This window comes from Diaphorina citri, unplaced genomic scaffold (assembly GCF_000475195.1).
Source record: "Diaphorina citri unplaced genomic scaffold, Diaci psyllid genome assembly version 1.1 scaffold1532, whole genome shotgun sequence".
Lineage (NCBI taxonomy): Eukaryota > Metazoa > Arthropoda > Insecta > Hemiptera > Psyllidae > Diaphorina > Diaphorina citri.
The window spans coordinates 34,489-51,479 of NW_007378958.1; the positions used below are offsets into that span (position 1 = coordinate 34,489).

Below are 16,991 nucleotides of genomic sequence, written 5' to 3' on the forward strand. Positions count from 1 at the left end.
GAGGTATGTGAGAAATGAGGTTCAATTTCAATTTCAAAATGTCCAATACATTTCTATGGTTTTTCGGTGTTTGAGCGACTCACACTTCGGGTTAAGGGTTGAAAACATCCTCCTACATATAGGAATAAAAGGAATTTGGGAGAACGACCCGATGGCCAAGTTCTCGACATTTCAAAACATGGGAATAATTCAAATAATTCCTTATTTCCCCCCGTTAAATCCCATCACCAAATCCTCCTCACAAATAAAACTACTCCATGTTCTAGTTCTTAAGAAGCTTTTCTATAATAATTTTACCTAAACAATATAGATTTTAAGATTTGAAACATTATTAAGCACTTCGGTAGAAAATAAAAAGTCTCTTTCTATTTGTAACGTGTATAAAACTATTGGAGTGATCAAATAAAACATAAAATTATTTTAAAATATTTCAATACAAATGTGAAGTGTTTCTATTTTTAATACTAGATAATATTGGATACAAGGGGTACTAGATAATATTGGATTCTTTCTATTCCTCTGCTAGAGAAGATTTTCATGTGGGGTGCCCGGACGGTCACCCATCCGGACACAAACCAAGCTAAACGTTGCTTAACCTTGGTGTCGTGTCCTATTGAAAATTTGGTAATCTAATCTCATAAAGCCCTTAAAAATAATATTCGACACTACAAAAAATTTAGTTTTTATTTTCCATCCTTAACAACAACGTGGTCCCAATATAAAATGCATCCTCCAGATATAAATTTTGGTTTTGGCATATTTCCGACTTTTAGGCATATGACGATAACATGCCAAAGGCCAAAATTTGCAGAGTGAGCAAGCACCTAAATATTCCATTATTTCTTAAATTTAGAATGATATATCTTATTTATACTGTCGGCTGAGACTAAAAAGTTCTATAATGCTAACAGTTTAATATTAATTGGTTCTCCCTTGGTTTCTTTCATCTGTCAAATTGTTCCCTTTTATTTCTCTCTTCCAATGGAATGTTCAAAAATTTCTATATCAAATATCACGCTACGCCACAAAAACCCACTTATTTTTAAGCAAGAAATTGGGCTGGGGATACATGGGTTCGAAAAAAAAAAAATAATAATAATGATAAAATATGGGACTTTAAAAAAATGTCCAATACACGCTTTCGTATTACTTCGACCGATTTTTACACCCGTGCACAATCAAGAATGAAAAATATCCTCAAATATTGCACCAAATATCAGCCCCCTTAGGTGTCCTGACGATCTCCATGCTTCCCTTTCGAATGATATCACCTCTGTTCTTATGTTTGTAAACAGAGCCAATATTAAACTTTAAATAATAATCATAGTGTATATAACATGTTATTGTATGTTGGCACACTTTAATAAATATAAATAAAATAAATAAAAAAAGAATGAAAAAAAAGAAGGTCAGAAATTTTCCACTTTGTCCGGGATTTGAACCCGTAGAACATCTACTACGAGGATTTAGGTCAAATTTTAAACAAGGGGCAGACTTAAAATTAGCTAATTGATATTACAGTCGAACCTGGTTAAAGAGCAACCCAAGGGACCGGTAATATTTTGCTCTTTATGGAGGTTTGCTCTTTAAATAATCTACTCTTTAGAGAGGTTCTAAATTTTCAAATTGCTCTTTATAGAGGTACTCGCAGAACCCGTTATTCGCACGAGGAACCAGATCCAAACTGATGAAATGAGCTTCATACAGCAGGAGCAGGCAAAGAAGGGGGGAGAAAAACAAACCGCTCTCGACAAAATACGACAAGTTTCTACAAATTGCTCTTTATAGAGGTTCAGAAAAACAAAATTGCTCTTTAAACAAGGGGCAGACTTAAAATTAACTAATTGATATTATGATTATGATACATCGATAAACATTGCACATTGTCTAGTCCACACCGGCAACATTTGCATCAGAAACATTGTTTCTCAGCAATCCAGAAATGATGTACAAAAATCTAGCAACGTTTCTACTCTCCCGACTTATTTTTGAAACATTTTTTGGCCTTTATTATGTAATAGGTTTTATCTTGATAGTTGCTCAACATTCGAATCATTTGTTGCGCAACTGTCACAGAGTGTTTCCGGTGGGAACTAGGTTTCGACTTACAATATTAGCCGAGTGATACATTGTATGTTGGAAGTAGATCAGCTAAGAAGGTGTGTACATAGTACAGGAATTCTCGATGATAGGTTTGACTGTATAATTATGATACATCGATAAACATTGCACGTTGTCTAGTCCACACCGGCAAGATTTGCATCAGAAACATTGTTTCTCAGCAATCCAGAAATGATGTGCAACAATCTAGCAACGTTTCTACTCTCCCGACTTATTTTTGAAACATTTATTGGCCTTTATTATGTAATAGGTTTTATCTTGATAGTTGCTCAACATTCGAATCATTTGTTGCGCAACTGTCGCAGAGTGTTTCCGGTGGGAACTAGGCTTCGACTTACGATATTAGCCAAGTGATACATTGTATGTTGGAAGTAGATCAGCTAAGAAGGTGTGTACATAGTACAGGAATTCTCGATGATCGTGGAATAGAAGGAGAAACAAAACTCACAAGCCCAGAAACGTGAGGAGAGCGAATGTGAGTAACACAACCACAAACACCAACAGCAAGGCAAAACTGACAGAAATCGTACCTAAAACAGAGAGATGAAGAAAAGAAATTAATTTTAACACATTGGGCATCTAGTTTGTCTAATCTAATCACGAATTATTTGTGGTAAAGCAGAGCTTTTTCACAATTTTCGTGGGTATCACAGCATCACTAAGTGCCTCTCTTTGCATTAATTTCAATTTTCATTATTTTTTACACTAGTAATGCCTTCACTGGTCGCTACTTGATTAAAGTAGCTACTCAATTGTCCCCACAAGACCGAGTGCACCCCGAACTCCAAAATCAGAGTCGAAAAAAACTCCGACCCCGCCGGGAATCGAGCCCGGATCCTTCGGAGTACAAGGCTAGAGTTCCCACTCGACCAACCCCAGGTTTCTAACGTAGAAACACACTACCATCACGTGAAGTCATGCGGGGTCAGGTCAGAAAGATGTCGTTCAAAGTTTTTCCACAATATTGTAGGTAATTTCGTTCAGGACAGCCTGTGCCTTAAATCACCAAAGTATGGAAAAGTATTTACAATTCCATATTTCGATATGATTCGTCCTAATTCAAAATTCTGCTTTTCCATTGGCTATTACACTTGTAAGATACTTTTCCATACTTTGGTGATTTAGAGCAGTAAGGATTGAAATGTATTTAGCAAAGCTAACTAGTAGACTAAATCCTGGGTATTATCCTGTCTGACCTATATCCTACATCCTTGAGATCCTGGGAAAATATCCCTGGAGATTTTTCAAGCTTAGAGACTACCTAGTGAGGATTACTTACCACACATACACCGTTCAGTTAGCAAATCACATCAATATGACTCTAACAAAAGATGACACGGAAATTTAATGAGAATATCTCCTTATCACGACTAGGAAATCGTTATCAGTAGATCTTTATTTCTTTATCAGCGAAATGATGAAAATCAAATTAAAAATTTCAAGATAACAACTTGGAACTTTCTTATCAAAACAATAGCGGTACATTTTAATTGACATAGGACGGTGGAGGGATTTTTCAACTGTGGGATTATTTAATGGGCGCGGGAGATGCCATCAAAAAAATCCCACGTTGAAAGACCGCTCTACACGTTCAGTTTTTTGCTCCCAAGCTTGGAGGCTTCAATTTATTTCAGGATAATGGTATAGGATAGGTAATGTCCACAATTTTCACCTCATTGGACGACCTTGACAGAAATGTCTGACAAAGGTCGTTGACCTCGTTCAAGGAAATGAAAATATTACATCTCTTTTATGTTAGGAAGAAGAGGAAGGGAAAAAGAATGGATTGGAATGAATAAACAAATAGGATTTGGCCTCAGAAACAGCTGGTTTTATAAATTGATAGGTACCCGATTGTTTTTCTTCTTTCTATCACAAGACCAATTGGGTCCCACAATTAAATTGATAGGTACCTGATTGTTTTTCTTCTTTCTATCACAAGCACTATGAGCTGAATCTTCCTAGTCTAAAACTTTGGAGTGACCGCTACCAAAAGAACTGGCACAAAGGAGCAGTGACCAGTGTTATTATAGGGTTAGGTTCAACGCAAAAAGGAGTTTTCACAATTAGAGCAGTGATTAGTGTTATTATAGGGTTAGGTTGAACACAAAAAGCTTTCTTTTTCACTGTCGTAACTTCTGAATGAGTACCGAAAATTTTGGTGATTGTATTGGAAAATCTCGGAAAATTATGATGGATTAAGTACGAATAAAGCAAAATCATTTCTTCTCCTTGTAAACAACAGAAAAACGAACGTTGTAATATTGTTAAAAATTAAAACTCTTATTTATTTCATCCAAGTCATTACAGATTACAGGTATACGGGACCCAATTGGTAGAAAGCCCGGGACCCAATTGGTAGTCGACTACCTTAAGAAAAAAGGTCATGGGACTGAATTGGCGTTCTTCCTCTTCTTCTCCTCCTCCTGTTATTTGGGTCAAACAAGTGGGCACCCATATTTTCAAAATATTGAGAGGTACACGAGTGGAAAAAAGTCAGACCTTTTTCCTTTAGGGGAAATTTTCGGAACTGCTTATGATTTCCTATGGTTTAGTACCTAGGCGCTACTTCAGTTTCCAAAAGAGAACTGGTTCTGTTTCCGAAAGTTTCCCTGAAAGGAAATACACCTAAACTACTTCAATTTGATGGAATTTGGGACGATGTTAGTCATTCTCTATTATAGTTACATAGCTTTGTATTATTTAGTGATAATTGATAAAGTCCCTATTACTCTTGCATTAAGTTCTACCATTCGGCGCGAATAGCTTACTTTCTACAGTGTTAGAGCGTCTCAAAGGAAAAGAGGTTTGATAGAGGGCACAGTAACTACTTAGGTTAGGACTTATCGTATCAAAATAGAAGAGAATAGTAGAAAGCCAGCCTTTACGAGAACGAAGCTTATCTGTTAAGGATAAAGTTCGCCCCCAGCGTGAATCGAACCCAAGACCTACCTCTTAAAAGGCAAGCGAATTACCGTCAAAGATGACTAGGCTGGCTTAGTGTGTTACACATTTAATCAACGTATTTCAGAAGGAAGTATTATTTTCGTTGCTAAAGTTCGTGTTTACGAAAATTTCAATAGAATGAAAATAAACTGCCAAGGCAAGCGAATTACCGTCAAAGATGACTAGGCTGGCTTAGTGTGTTACACATTTAATCAATGTATTTCAGAAGGAAGTATTATTTTCGTTGCTAAAGTTCGTGTTTACGAAAATTTCAATAGAATGAAAATAAACTGCTTACAGTGAAATCTTATGACTGCCCACTACTCATACATAAAGCTTGTCTACTGCTTGACTCCAATGTAAACTATTAGTGTTAGGTTACACCTACTCTAAGTACATATCTGTACTTATATCTACATAATTGTATATAATACATAATAGGTATATTTATACGAATGGAAAGTCTAGCAACATTATTATAGTTTCCTCTTACAAACCTTGAAAATTTAGAAATCTCTCTCTTCTTGCCTGTCTAATGACTTCACAAAACAAGTTCTTACCTACACATCTACGAAAAATAGAAAGTAAAAAAAAAAATCTCTTATCAATCTCACCTGTAAACTGAACGCAATGTAAACAAACACAGATCCCGTGAACATGGTGCCTACGGCTACAAACCGGCCATCATCCCGCACAGCTAATGCCGACAAACTCTCATATCTGTACTTATATCTACATAATTGTATATAATACATAATAGGTATATTTAAACATGGAAAGTCTAGCAACATTATTATAGTTTCCTCTTACAAACCTTGAAAATTTAAAAATCTCTCTCTTCTTGCCTGTCTAATGACTTCACAAAACAAGTTCTTACCTACACAACTACGAAAAATAAAAAAGTAAAAAAAAAACCTCCTATCAATCTCACCTGTAAACTGAATGCAATGTAAACAAACACAGATCCCGTGAACATGGTGCCTACGGCTACAAACCGGCCATCATCCCGCACAGCTAATGCCGACAAACTCTTACATGGAAAGTCTAGCAACATTATTATAGTTTCCTCTTACAAACCTTGAAAATTTAAAAATCTCTCTCTTCTTGCCTGTCTAATGACTTCACAAAACAAGTTCTTACCTACACATCTACGAAAAATAGAAAGTAAAAAAAAAAATCTCTTATCAATCTCACCTGTAAACTGAACGCAATGTAAACAAACACAGATCCCGTGAACATGGTGCCTACGGCTACAAACCGGCCATCATCCCGCACAGCTAATGCCGACAAACTCTCCTTCATTTCCCTAGCTAGACGCAGCCGCCCACTGTCAACATCCCATTGCTGTACATAGGAGATACCTCGCTTGTTCTGAGCCAGGGGGTTGGCTAGGGTGAACAGGCGAGATCTTTTTGGGCTGTCCTCTACGAGTCCATACCTGGGGAAATGAAAAATATTGTCGCCCACTGTCAACATCCCATTGCTGTACATAGGAGATACCTCGCTTGTTTTGAGCCAGGGGGTTGGCTAGGGTGAACAGGCGAGATCTTTTTGGGCTGTCCTCTACGAGTCCATACCTGGGGAAATGAAAAATATTGTTATAAAGTCTTCAAACTTGTGGGCTGGACACACACAATTTTCTTCTCCTTTTTGTACAATGGGCAAAACTGTTGGATATGTCAGACAAATGGCCAATCTTACCACTGAAAGTTAACACAGTGTCAAGACTGTCGAGGGTTTTCTTTGACGTCACCCATTTGATTTACACAGGCCAGTATTTCCTGAACTCAGGATTAGATCTTACCACTGTGAGAGTTAACACAGTGTCAAGACTGTCAAGGGTTTTCTTTGATGTCACCCATTTGATTTACACAGGCCAGTATTTCCTGAACTCAGGATTATCTGAAAACTCTCTGTGGTAAGATGGGGGTATTACAGGCTTTGGAATTCTCTTAAAGAAAAGAAATCTATTCAAACTTTTTAAAGAAAAGGCCATAACTTACCTACAACGTTTGAACAGATATTTGATATTGTCTGGAGTGTTCCATTTCAGTTCTTTACTCAGAGATCCGTTTTTACTATTCCATACAAATGCTTTACCGTCCTTTGCAATGCTCACTATCTGAAATTTTAAGAAAGGAAAAGACAATGATAGGGTGAAAAGTAGGTATAAATGGTAATCTAATCTCATAAAGCCCTTAAAAATAATATTCGACACTACAAAAAATTTAGTTTTTATTTTCCATCCTTAACAACAACGTGGTCCCAATATAAAATGCATCCTCCAGATATAAATTTTGGTTTTGGCATATTTCCGACTTTTAGGCATATGACGATAACATGCCAAAGGCCAAAATTTGCAGAGTGAGCAAGCACCTAAATATTCCATTATTTCTTAAATTTAGAATGATATATATCTTATTTATACTGTCGGCTGAGACTAAAAAGTTCTATAATGCCAACAGTTTAATAATGCCAACAGTTCAAAATGCCAACAGTTTAATATTAATTGGTTCCCCCTTGGTTACTTTCATCTGTCAAATTGTTCCCTTTTATTTCTCTCTTCCAATGGAATGTTCAAAAATTTCTATATCAAATATCACGCTACGCCACAAATAAAGCCAATACCTACATTTTTTTCCTTCAAAAGATGTCCTTTACATCAGAATAAACTATGTACCCACTGGGGTGACTGCCAGTAGAGTCAAGATACATAGTAATTAGTTCTGAATGAACAGATTATCAGCAGTTTTACATATTGATCTCATATTAATGTTTAATCAATGGGGGGGGGCTCTGACATTTTCACTAACTACAGAAAAGCATGGATGAAGAAATCTATTCTTTACTTTGTACTACTTACCTGTTCACCTGATATGCTAAAGTCAACATCATCTATTTCTTTAGAATGAGCCACGGTCGACCATTGGCATACACAAAAAGCCCACCCCGAGGCTTAGGTGTAGGGGGCAAACAGCCCTAAAGGATGGGTTAAACTTGTACGAATCTACATAGTCGACCGATGTCGATCGACAACGCCTAGAACCCGTGGAAAGTACGTAAAATCACATGATTTTGGTGAGTTTTTAGTGCGGATATGCTGCTTTAAATCAAGCTTGAGTTCGAAGTGACGCCCGGCCTAAATTAAAAAGAATTTGAGGATTCCGCTTTTATGTTGTTGTTGTTTACTAATGCAAAGGAATTGATTATTATGTCATTTTCCTACGCGCGTCCCAATATTTTCCTACAATATCATTGCTGGCTCCCACGGCAGGGCAAGTAATTAAGTGTGCTGCATTCATGGGTGATTGATGTGAGCATAATTGGCATATTGGGGAGTCAGCACAGCCAATTCTGTGGAGGTGCTCTGACAAGCAGTCATGTCCTGTTAATAATCGGAATTTTGCTACTGATGCTTTTCTAGGTAGATCAGGTATGATATCCGGCTTTTTTATCAAGGGTTCCCATTTTTTTCCAGATCCTTCTTCTTTTAACCATTTCCTATATTTTGAATTAGAGTTGTTTTTTACTAATCTTTTAACTGTCTCAAAGGATAGGTCTTTTGTTTGTGGAATTTGGATTTGGGTTCCTTTTTTAGCTAAGAAAATGGTTCACAAGAGGGTAAGGATTGAAATGTATTTAGCAAAGCTACCTAACTAGACTAATCCTGGGCATTATCCTGTCTGACCTATATCCTACATCCTTGAGATCCTGGGAAAATATCCCTGGAGATTTTTTGAGCTTAGAGACTACCTAGTGAGGATTACTTACTACACAAACACCGTTCAGTTAGCAAACCACAGCAATATGACTCTAACAAAAGATGACACGGGAATTTTATGAGAACATCTCCTTATCACGACTGGGAAATCGTTATCAGTAAATTTTTAATTCTTTATCAGCAAAATGATGAAAACCAAATTTATCAAATTAAAAATTTCAAGATAACAACTTGGAACTTTCTTATCAAAACAATAGCGGTACGTTTTAATTGACATAGGACGGTGGAGGGATTTTTCAACTGTGGGATTATTTAATGGGCGCGGGAGATGCCATCAAAAAAATCCCACATTGAAAGACCGCTCTACACGTTCAGTTTTTTGCTCCCAAGCTTGGAGGCTTCAATTTATTTCAGGATAATGGTATAGGTAATGTCCAGAATTTTCACCTCATTGGACGACCTTGACAGAAATGTCTGACAAAGGTCGTTGACCTCGTTCATGGAAATGAAAATTACATCCCTTTTATGTTAGGAAGAAGAGGAAGGGAAAAAGAATGGATTGGAATGAATAAACAAATAGGATTTGGCCTCAGAAACAGCTGGCTTTATCTTTCCTTTCCTGTATTCTTCCTCTGTTCTCTCTTCTTGATAGGTAAAATATGGGTTTGAAAAAGAAGAAAAAAAAATAAATAAATAAATCGTTGCGAAATAACAAAATATTTATTTTTGCTCAGTACAGTAAAATTCATCAGTACACCAATATAATTATGTTTTATAAAAATAAATAGGTAGGTAAATAGTATAAAACTTAAATACAAATGTGTGAAAGGTGATAGCAAGCCCAAAAAAGTCATCCAACAGTATTCAGTGACCCCCAAAAACCATACAATATTCTATCTATATCCTAACTATGAAGTCGTGAATAAATAATATTAGTAAATCAGTACATATTCCACAAGAACAAATAGGCAGGTGGCCTGGTGGGTACCTACCCTAGTGCTTATACAAAGTATCAGTGCTTAACGCTTATTCAGTTCAGTGATGATTCCTTTCAAGCAAAAATGCTTAATTTTTTCCCCCAACAAACTAATTGTAACCTACAACCTTTTCATATTAATAATAAAATTTACTTAGGTAGGTAATGGGGTCTACACCCTGGTCCAATAGCTTGGTCACGCGGTCTATTTCGTTGAATAGAGCTGGAAAACACACGAGAGTACCGGTGTTATATACGGGTCTACACCCTGGTCCAATAGCTTGGTCACGCGGTCTATTTCGTTGAATAGAGCTGGAAAACACACGAGAGTACCGGTGTTATATAAAATGAAAATTTGTCAGCCTGGTTAGCATAGAGAGAGAGAAGAGAGCTACCAAACACATGAGAGCACAGGTATTATAGGTCTGATAAAGGGAACTGTAACAAGTGTATCTAAGGAGGGCTTATCATCCTATAATCGAAGACCACGAGAGTACCGGTGTTATATAAAATGAAAATTTGTCAGCCTGGTTAGCATAGAGAAAGGGAAGAGAGCTGCCAAACACATGAGAGCACAGGTATTATAGGTCTGACAAAGGGAACTGTAACAAGTGTAGCTACGGAGGGCTTATCATCCTAAAATCGAAGAGGATAGGGTAGGAGAAAGCCAGCCGTTCCGAGGAAGAATCTTAGCTGTTTAGGACAAAGTTATTAGTCTTTTTGCCGATTCATAGGGAAGTTTTGGCGTAATTGAAAAGGGGATGCTTGTTCCTTTTTTGGCCAGATAGTATCATCCTAAAATCGAAGAGGATAGGGTAGGAGAAAGCCAGCCGTTCCGAGGAAGAATCTTAGCTGTTTAGGACAAAGTTAATCGAAGAGGATAGGGTAGGAGAAAGCCAGCCGTTCCGAGGAAGAATCTTAGCTGTTTAGGACAAAGTCAGCCTCGGGCGGGGATCGAACCCGCCAATGTATTTTCGAAAAATATGAGTTTTGGGATGTCTACCTAATGAGCACACACGCACTATCAGGTAGACCTGACAGGCACGGCAGAAAAGGTCCGCCTGTCAGATCTACCTGACAGTGAGTGGCTGGTCTAATTCTGTTCTAACTACAATCTCCAACTAGAATGTATCTCCAATAAATACCAAAAAGTTCCTTACCAGCAGACCAAATCCCTCGTTCAAAGTCCAGTTCGGACAGAGTCTGAGCAGTGCTAGGGAGTTGTCCCTGGCAACAGCCGTCGTGCGTCTCATGGCCCATAGATTCCATACTGGTCAATGCAACCTGCCACAAAGGTCAAAAAAGTTCCTTACCAGCAGACCAAATCCCTCGTTCAAAGTCCAGTTCGGACAGAGTCTGAGCGGTGCTAGGGAGTTGTCCCTGGCAACAGCCGTCGTGCGTCTCATGGCCCATAGATTCCATACTGGTCAATGCAACCTGCCACAAAGGTCACATATAAAGTCTTCGAGAGCTCAAATATTGGTTAAAAGCTGAGGACAACACACAAAGCAGACAATGGACAAAGGGGGATTTATATGACGTTCCATTAGAAGACATGGTCAAAAGTTTGAAAAAAAGATGGGGGTTTCACCACCTTTTTATTTATTTCGTAGCAGTTAAGCAAAGTCTAACATAATATGCGGTATAAATTTGGAGTTTGGAGGCGTAGTATTCAAAATTAAGGGGGGGAAATGATGAAAATAAAGTGTATTTCAATATAAGTAATAATTCAATTAGTTGTGAAAAAATAGACCATAGTAAATTATTAATTACTTATGAGTCTAACATAATATGCGGTATAAATTTGGAATTTGGAGGCGTAGTATTCAAAATTAAGGGGGGAAAATGATGAAAATAAAGTGTATTTCAATATAAGTAATAATTCAATTAGTTGTGAAATCTAACATAATATGCGGTATAAATTTGGAGTTTGGAGGCGTAGTATTCAAAATTAAGGGGGGAAAATGATGAAAATAAAGTGTATTTCAATATAAGTAATAATTCAATTAGTTGTGAAAAAATAGACCATAGTAAATTATTAATTACTTATTACATACATTAGATTTGAAAATGAGGATTTCGCATTCGGAAAACAATAGACAAATGAAGTTTTGAAGTTAGGCAAGACCAAAGTTCTAGACATTCAAAATTATCATAAGATACTTCTTTAAAGTTAAGTTAAGTTGAGGGACTTTAATCAAAATTAACTTTTACTTTTTTTTCAATAGGATAAAAAAAACATGCTTTTTTATTGAACACAGTAGAAACATTCTGACAAAACAAACGGGAAAACTGTTTTCAAAACGGCATACTTGGTCAAGTAACACTATTACAGCAAGCATAAAGGAGTAAATACTTATTACATACATTAGATTTGAAAATGAGGATTTCGCATTCGGAAAACAATAGACAAATGAAGTTTTGAAGTTAGACAAGACCAAAGTTCTAGACATTCAAAATTATCATAAGATACTTCTTTAAAGTTAAGTTAAGTTAAGTTGAGGGACTTTAATCAAAATTAACTTTTACTTTTTTTTCAATAGGATAAAAAAAACATGCTTTTTAAGATGGGGGCATTGCAGGCTTTGGAATTCTCATTATTCTTACCGTTTTTATTATTATTGGATACCTAATAATGTTAATACATAGGATGTCTAATATAAACCTAACAAATAATCGCCATTTGGAATTCTCTTAAAGAAAAGAAATCTATTCAAACTTTTAAAGAAAAGGCCATAACTTACCTACAACGTTTGAACAGATATTTGATATTGTCTGGAGTGTTCCATTTGAGTTCTTTACTCAGAGATCCGTTTTTACTATTCCACACAAATGCTTTACCGTCCTTTGCAATGCTCACTATCTGAAATTTTAAGAAAGGAAAAGACAATGATAGGGTGAAAAGTAGGTATAATTAAAGCCAATACCTACTTTTCATTTTGTTCCCTTCAAAAGATGTCCTTTACATCAGAATAAACTATGTACTGGGGTGACTGCCAGTAGAGTCAAGATAAATATTATTACAGAGAGGCAAGGATGAAGAAATCTATTCTTTACTTTGTACTACTTACCTGTTCACCTGATATGCTAAAGTCAACATCATCTATTTCTTTAGAATGAGCGAGTCAAAATAACATATTGATCTCATATTATTGTTAAAAATCAACACCGGGGGGGCTCTGACATTTTCACTAACTACAGAAAGGCAAGGATGAAGAAATCTATTCTTTGTACTACTTACCTGTTCACCTGATATGCTAAAGTCAACATCATCTATTTCTTTAGAATGAGCTTCAATGTGAAGCAATGGTTTCATCTTAGGAAAAGACCACAGTCTCAAGTGTCCATCTGTTCCTCCCGTTACCATCAGATCACCGTTCCGACTCAGCCTGACCACACGCTGTAGAGATTCACTCCCTGCAAACACTGTCTGAACACTGTCAAATGTTTTGAAGCCAAACCTCAAGTTCTTTTCTTTACTGTCAATACTATTCAGAATTGGAGGATCCTCTATCTTATCTTTCTTATTTTTGCCTTTTTCATTTGACTTCTCCTTTTTACCACCTTTCTGCTTTGCATTTTCCTTGTCTTTTTCTTTCCTCTTTCTCACAATTGTATCTGCAGTATTGTTACTCTCCTTTGACTTGACAACTCCATTCATTTGTGTAAACTCGGCAGTGATTTTGTACAGTTGATTGGAGTTTTCTTGTCCAGCAACTACATAGATGTTTTTGCCGTTGGAGTGTACATCACAGTTCATTACAACATTGTCTCCAGTATCATGTCTCACTTTGTCTTCGACATGAACTCGGCAGTGATTTTGTACAGTTGATTGGAGTTTTCTTGTCCAGCGACTACATAGATGTTTTTGCCGTTGGAGTGTACATCACAGTTCATTACAACATTGTCTCCAGTATCATGTCTCACTTTGTCTTCGACATAGAATTGTTTTCCATCGTGACTCAGCTCAAAGAGTTCCTGAAATGTTGAAAGCAAAGACACAAAAATCAGGGGTATTTGTATGGGAGCTGGGAGCAACGTAAGCTACACATCTTTTTCTATTTTTTTTTGTCCCCAAGTCATGTTAGCTTGGGAAAAATACATTCAGGAAACTTTGAAGCACAAATCTCATAACAAATTCATGGCAAGAGTAAAATTCCTTGAAATATACTTACAAATCCATTTGCAACACCTGTCTTGGCTGATCCTCCTCCACCTATATTTGTATGGGAGCTGGGAGCAACGTAAGCTACACATCTTTTTCTTTTTGTCCCCAAGTCATGTTAGCTTGGGAAAAATACATTCATGAAACTTTGAAGCACAAATCTTATAACAAATTCATGGCAAGAGTAAAATTCCTTGAAATATACTTACAAATCCATTTGCAACACCTGTCTTGGCTGATCCTCCTCCACCTCCGACCAGGACATGATGACTTGTCACCATTTGAATTGTGTACAGAGGGAAATTGACTTTGGTCAAAACTACCCCCTCTACTTTTGCCATAGTAGTTGAGAACTAAACAATACTTTTTGGTAACTGAGAATATTGATCACCAGGGCACTAAAAGGCACTTCTTTGGAACCTTCCGTTTGGAATTGTCTGAAATAACCAACATCAACTTATTAAGCATGTGTGAGCCTGGACAAAAAAATAAAATAATAATAATAATAATAAAATGGTTCACAAGAGGGTAAGGATTGAAATGTATTTAGCAAAGCTAACTAGACTAATCCTGGGCATTATCCTGTCTGACCTCTATCCTACATCCTTGAGATCCTGGGAAAATATCCCTGGAGATTTTTCGAGCTTAGAGACTACCTAGTGAGGATTACTTACCACCATACATACACCGTTCAATTAGCAAATCACATCAATATGACTCTAACAAAAGATGACACGGGAATTTTATGAGGATATCTCCTTATCACGACTGGGAAATCGTTATCAGTAGATCTTTATATGATGAAAATCAAATTAAAAATTTCAAGATAACAACTTGGAACTTTCTTATCAAAACAATAGCGGTACGTTTTAATTGACATAGGACGGTGGAGGGATTATGTACCTACGCCGCTAAACGTTTCGACAGAGCTTCATAGCTAGTTACTTTCATTGCAATTTTTTTCACAACATAATTAAGGCTAATTATATTATTTTAATAATAAATCTAAAAAAATCACTAAGCAAATGAATCAAATGATAAATAATACTGACATCTAGTAAGTTAACGCGTGCCGAAAAAACTAACAGTGGTAAGCAGGATTATGGTAAGTGGTATATGTTCAGGCAATATTGGTTTGCAAGTCGGAAAATCGTTCCAACAGAATCTGGCTGATCTTCTCATGGCTTTCTTTCCTGGATCTGTCGAGTGCAGTGAGACCATCGGAATCTTTCAGAGTGCTGTCAGCTCCGTTGTCTAGAAGAAGGGTCACTATCTCTTCATTAGCTTTTATGTAGTTTGTTTAATCTGTTTTCTTTGTTCCGGGATGAATCTCGATGAAATTTTGAAAACATTCTTTACCACTTCAACAGTCAATACATAAAATGAAATTTTGCTCTATAGATTTTAGAGATGAGTAATTAGATTGGCGCAGGGTTAGGCGCGGATTAGACTGTGTAACTCTAAGCATTGTTTTCTTCATTACCTGGAAGAGGTTAAATTTTGAAAACATTCTTTACCACTTCAACAGTCAATACATAAAACGAAATTTTGCTCTATAGATTTTAGAGATGAGTAATTAGATTGGCGCAGGGTTAGGCGCGGATTAGACTGTGTAACTCTAAGCATTGTTATTGAAAGACCGCTCTACACGTTCAGTTTTTTGCTCCCAAGCTTGGAGGCTTCAATTTATTTCAGGATAATGGTATAGGTAATGTCCAGAATTTTCACCTCATTGGACGACCTTGACAGAAATGTCTGACAAAGGTCGTTGACCTCGTTCATGGAAATGAAAATTACATCCCTTTTATGTTAGGAAGAAGAGGAAGGGAAAAAGAATGGATTGGAATGAATAAACAAATAGGATTTGGCCTCAGAAACAGCTGGCTTTATCCTTCCTTTCCTGTATTCTTCCTCTCTTCTCTCTTCTTGATAGGTAAAATATTTTGACTTTTGAATAATACACTGAAATATTTTGTCACACCCTGTTCTATCTATACTGGTGACCATTGGAGATTTCATCAGACCTTACACTGTGTAAGCTCCGTTCACACTTACCAGCTGAGGCGGCTCGATGCAGAGGTGTAGCTTGACCTGCCCGTGTCACCGCGTTTACATTAGCACCACGTGATATCAGCAGAAGACATATAGGTTTATTATTGCTGCGCGCCGCGTAGTGTAGAGCGGTGTAGCCTGCGTTATCTGGTATGTTCGGGTCTACAGAACAAATAGGCAGGTGGCCTGGTGGGTACCTACCCTAGTGTTTACACAAAGTATCAGTGCTTAATGCTTTCAAACAAAAATACTTAATTTTTTCCCCCCAACAAACTAATTGTAACCTACAACCTTTTCATATTAATAATAAAATTTACTTAGGTAGGTAATCTTAATTCCGTATGGTTAATAATCAGTAACAAGAACAAATAGGCAGGTGGCCTGGTGGGTACCTACCCTAGTGCTTATACAAAGTATCAGTGCTTAGTGCTTATTCAGTTCAGTGATGATTGCTTTCAAACAAAAATGCTTAATTTTATCCCCCAACAAACTAATTGTAACCTACAACCTTTTCATATTAATAATAAAATTTACTTAGGTAGGTAATCTTAATTCCGTATGGTTAATAAAAGCCATATTTTATTATGTACCTACGCCGCTAAACGTTTCGACAGAGCTTCATAGCTAGTTACTTTCATTGCAACTTTTTCCACAACATAATTAAGGCTAATTATATTATTTTAATAATAAATCTAAAAAAATCACTAAGCAAATGAATCAAATGATAAATAATACTGACATCTAGTAAGTTTGTAAGTTAACGCGTGCCGAAAAAACTAACAGTGGTAAGCAGGATTATGGTAAGTGGTATATGTTCAGGCAATATTGGTTTGCAAGTCGGTAAATCGTTCCAACAGAATCTGGCTGATCTTCTCATGGCTTTCTTTCCTGGATCTGTCAAGTGCAGTGAGACCATCGGAATCTTTCAGAGCGCTGTCAGCTCCGTTGTCTAGAAGAAGGGTCACTATCTCTTCATTACCTGGAAGAGGTTAAATATTGCGTTAACTGTG

At 36.8% G+C, this 16,991-nt stretch overlaps 1 protein-coding gene and 1 long non-coding RNA gene across 2 annotated transcripts; both read right to left on the bottom strand.

Annotated features, from left to right (window-relative positions):
• Positions 1-2,228: 2,228 nt before the first annotated feature.
• Positions 2,229-14,752, bottom strand: LOC103516274 (prolactin regulatory element-binding protein). The gene is made up of 9 exons (XM_026828720.1): positions 14,604-14,752; positions 14,139-14,366; positions 13,593-13,742; positions 13,006-13,455; positions 12,509-12,627; positions 6,262-6,505; positions 5,999-6,097; positions 5,682-5,688; positions 2,229-2,651 (listed from the first exon to the last, which is right to left on the bottom strand). Exons 2-9 carry the CDS (start codon positions 14,268-14,270, stop codon positions 2,566-2,568), a joined length of 1,287 nt encoding a protein of 428 aa, XP_026684521.1. The 5' UTR covers positions 14,271-14,366; positions 14,604-14,752; the 3' UTR covers positions 2,229-2,565.
• A 140-nt stretch (positions 14,753-14,892) lies between these two features.
• Positions 14,893-16,156, bottom strand: LOC113470355. The gene is made up of 2 exons (XR_003393431.1): positions 15,985-16,156; positions 14,893-15,213 (listed from the first exon to the last, which is right to left on the bottom strand). It is a non-coding gene; the product is annotated as an uncharacterized LOC113470355 (long non-coding RNA).
• Positions 16,157-16,991: the final 835 nt, after the last annotated feature.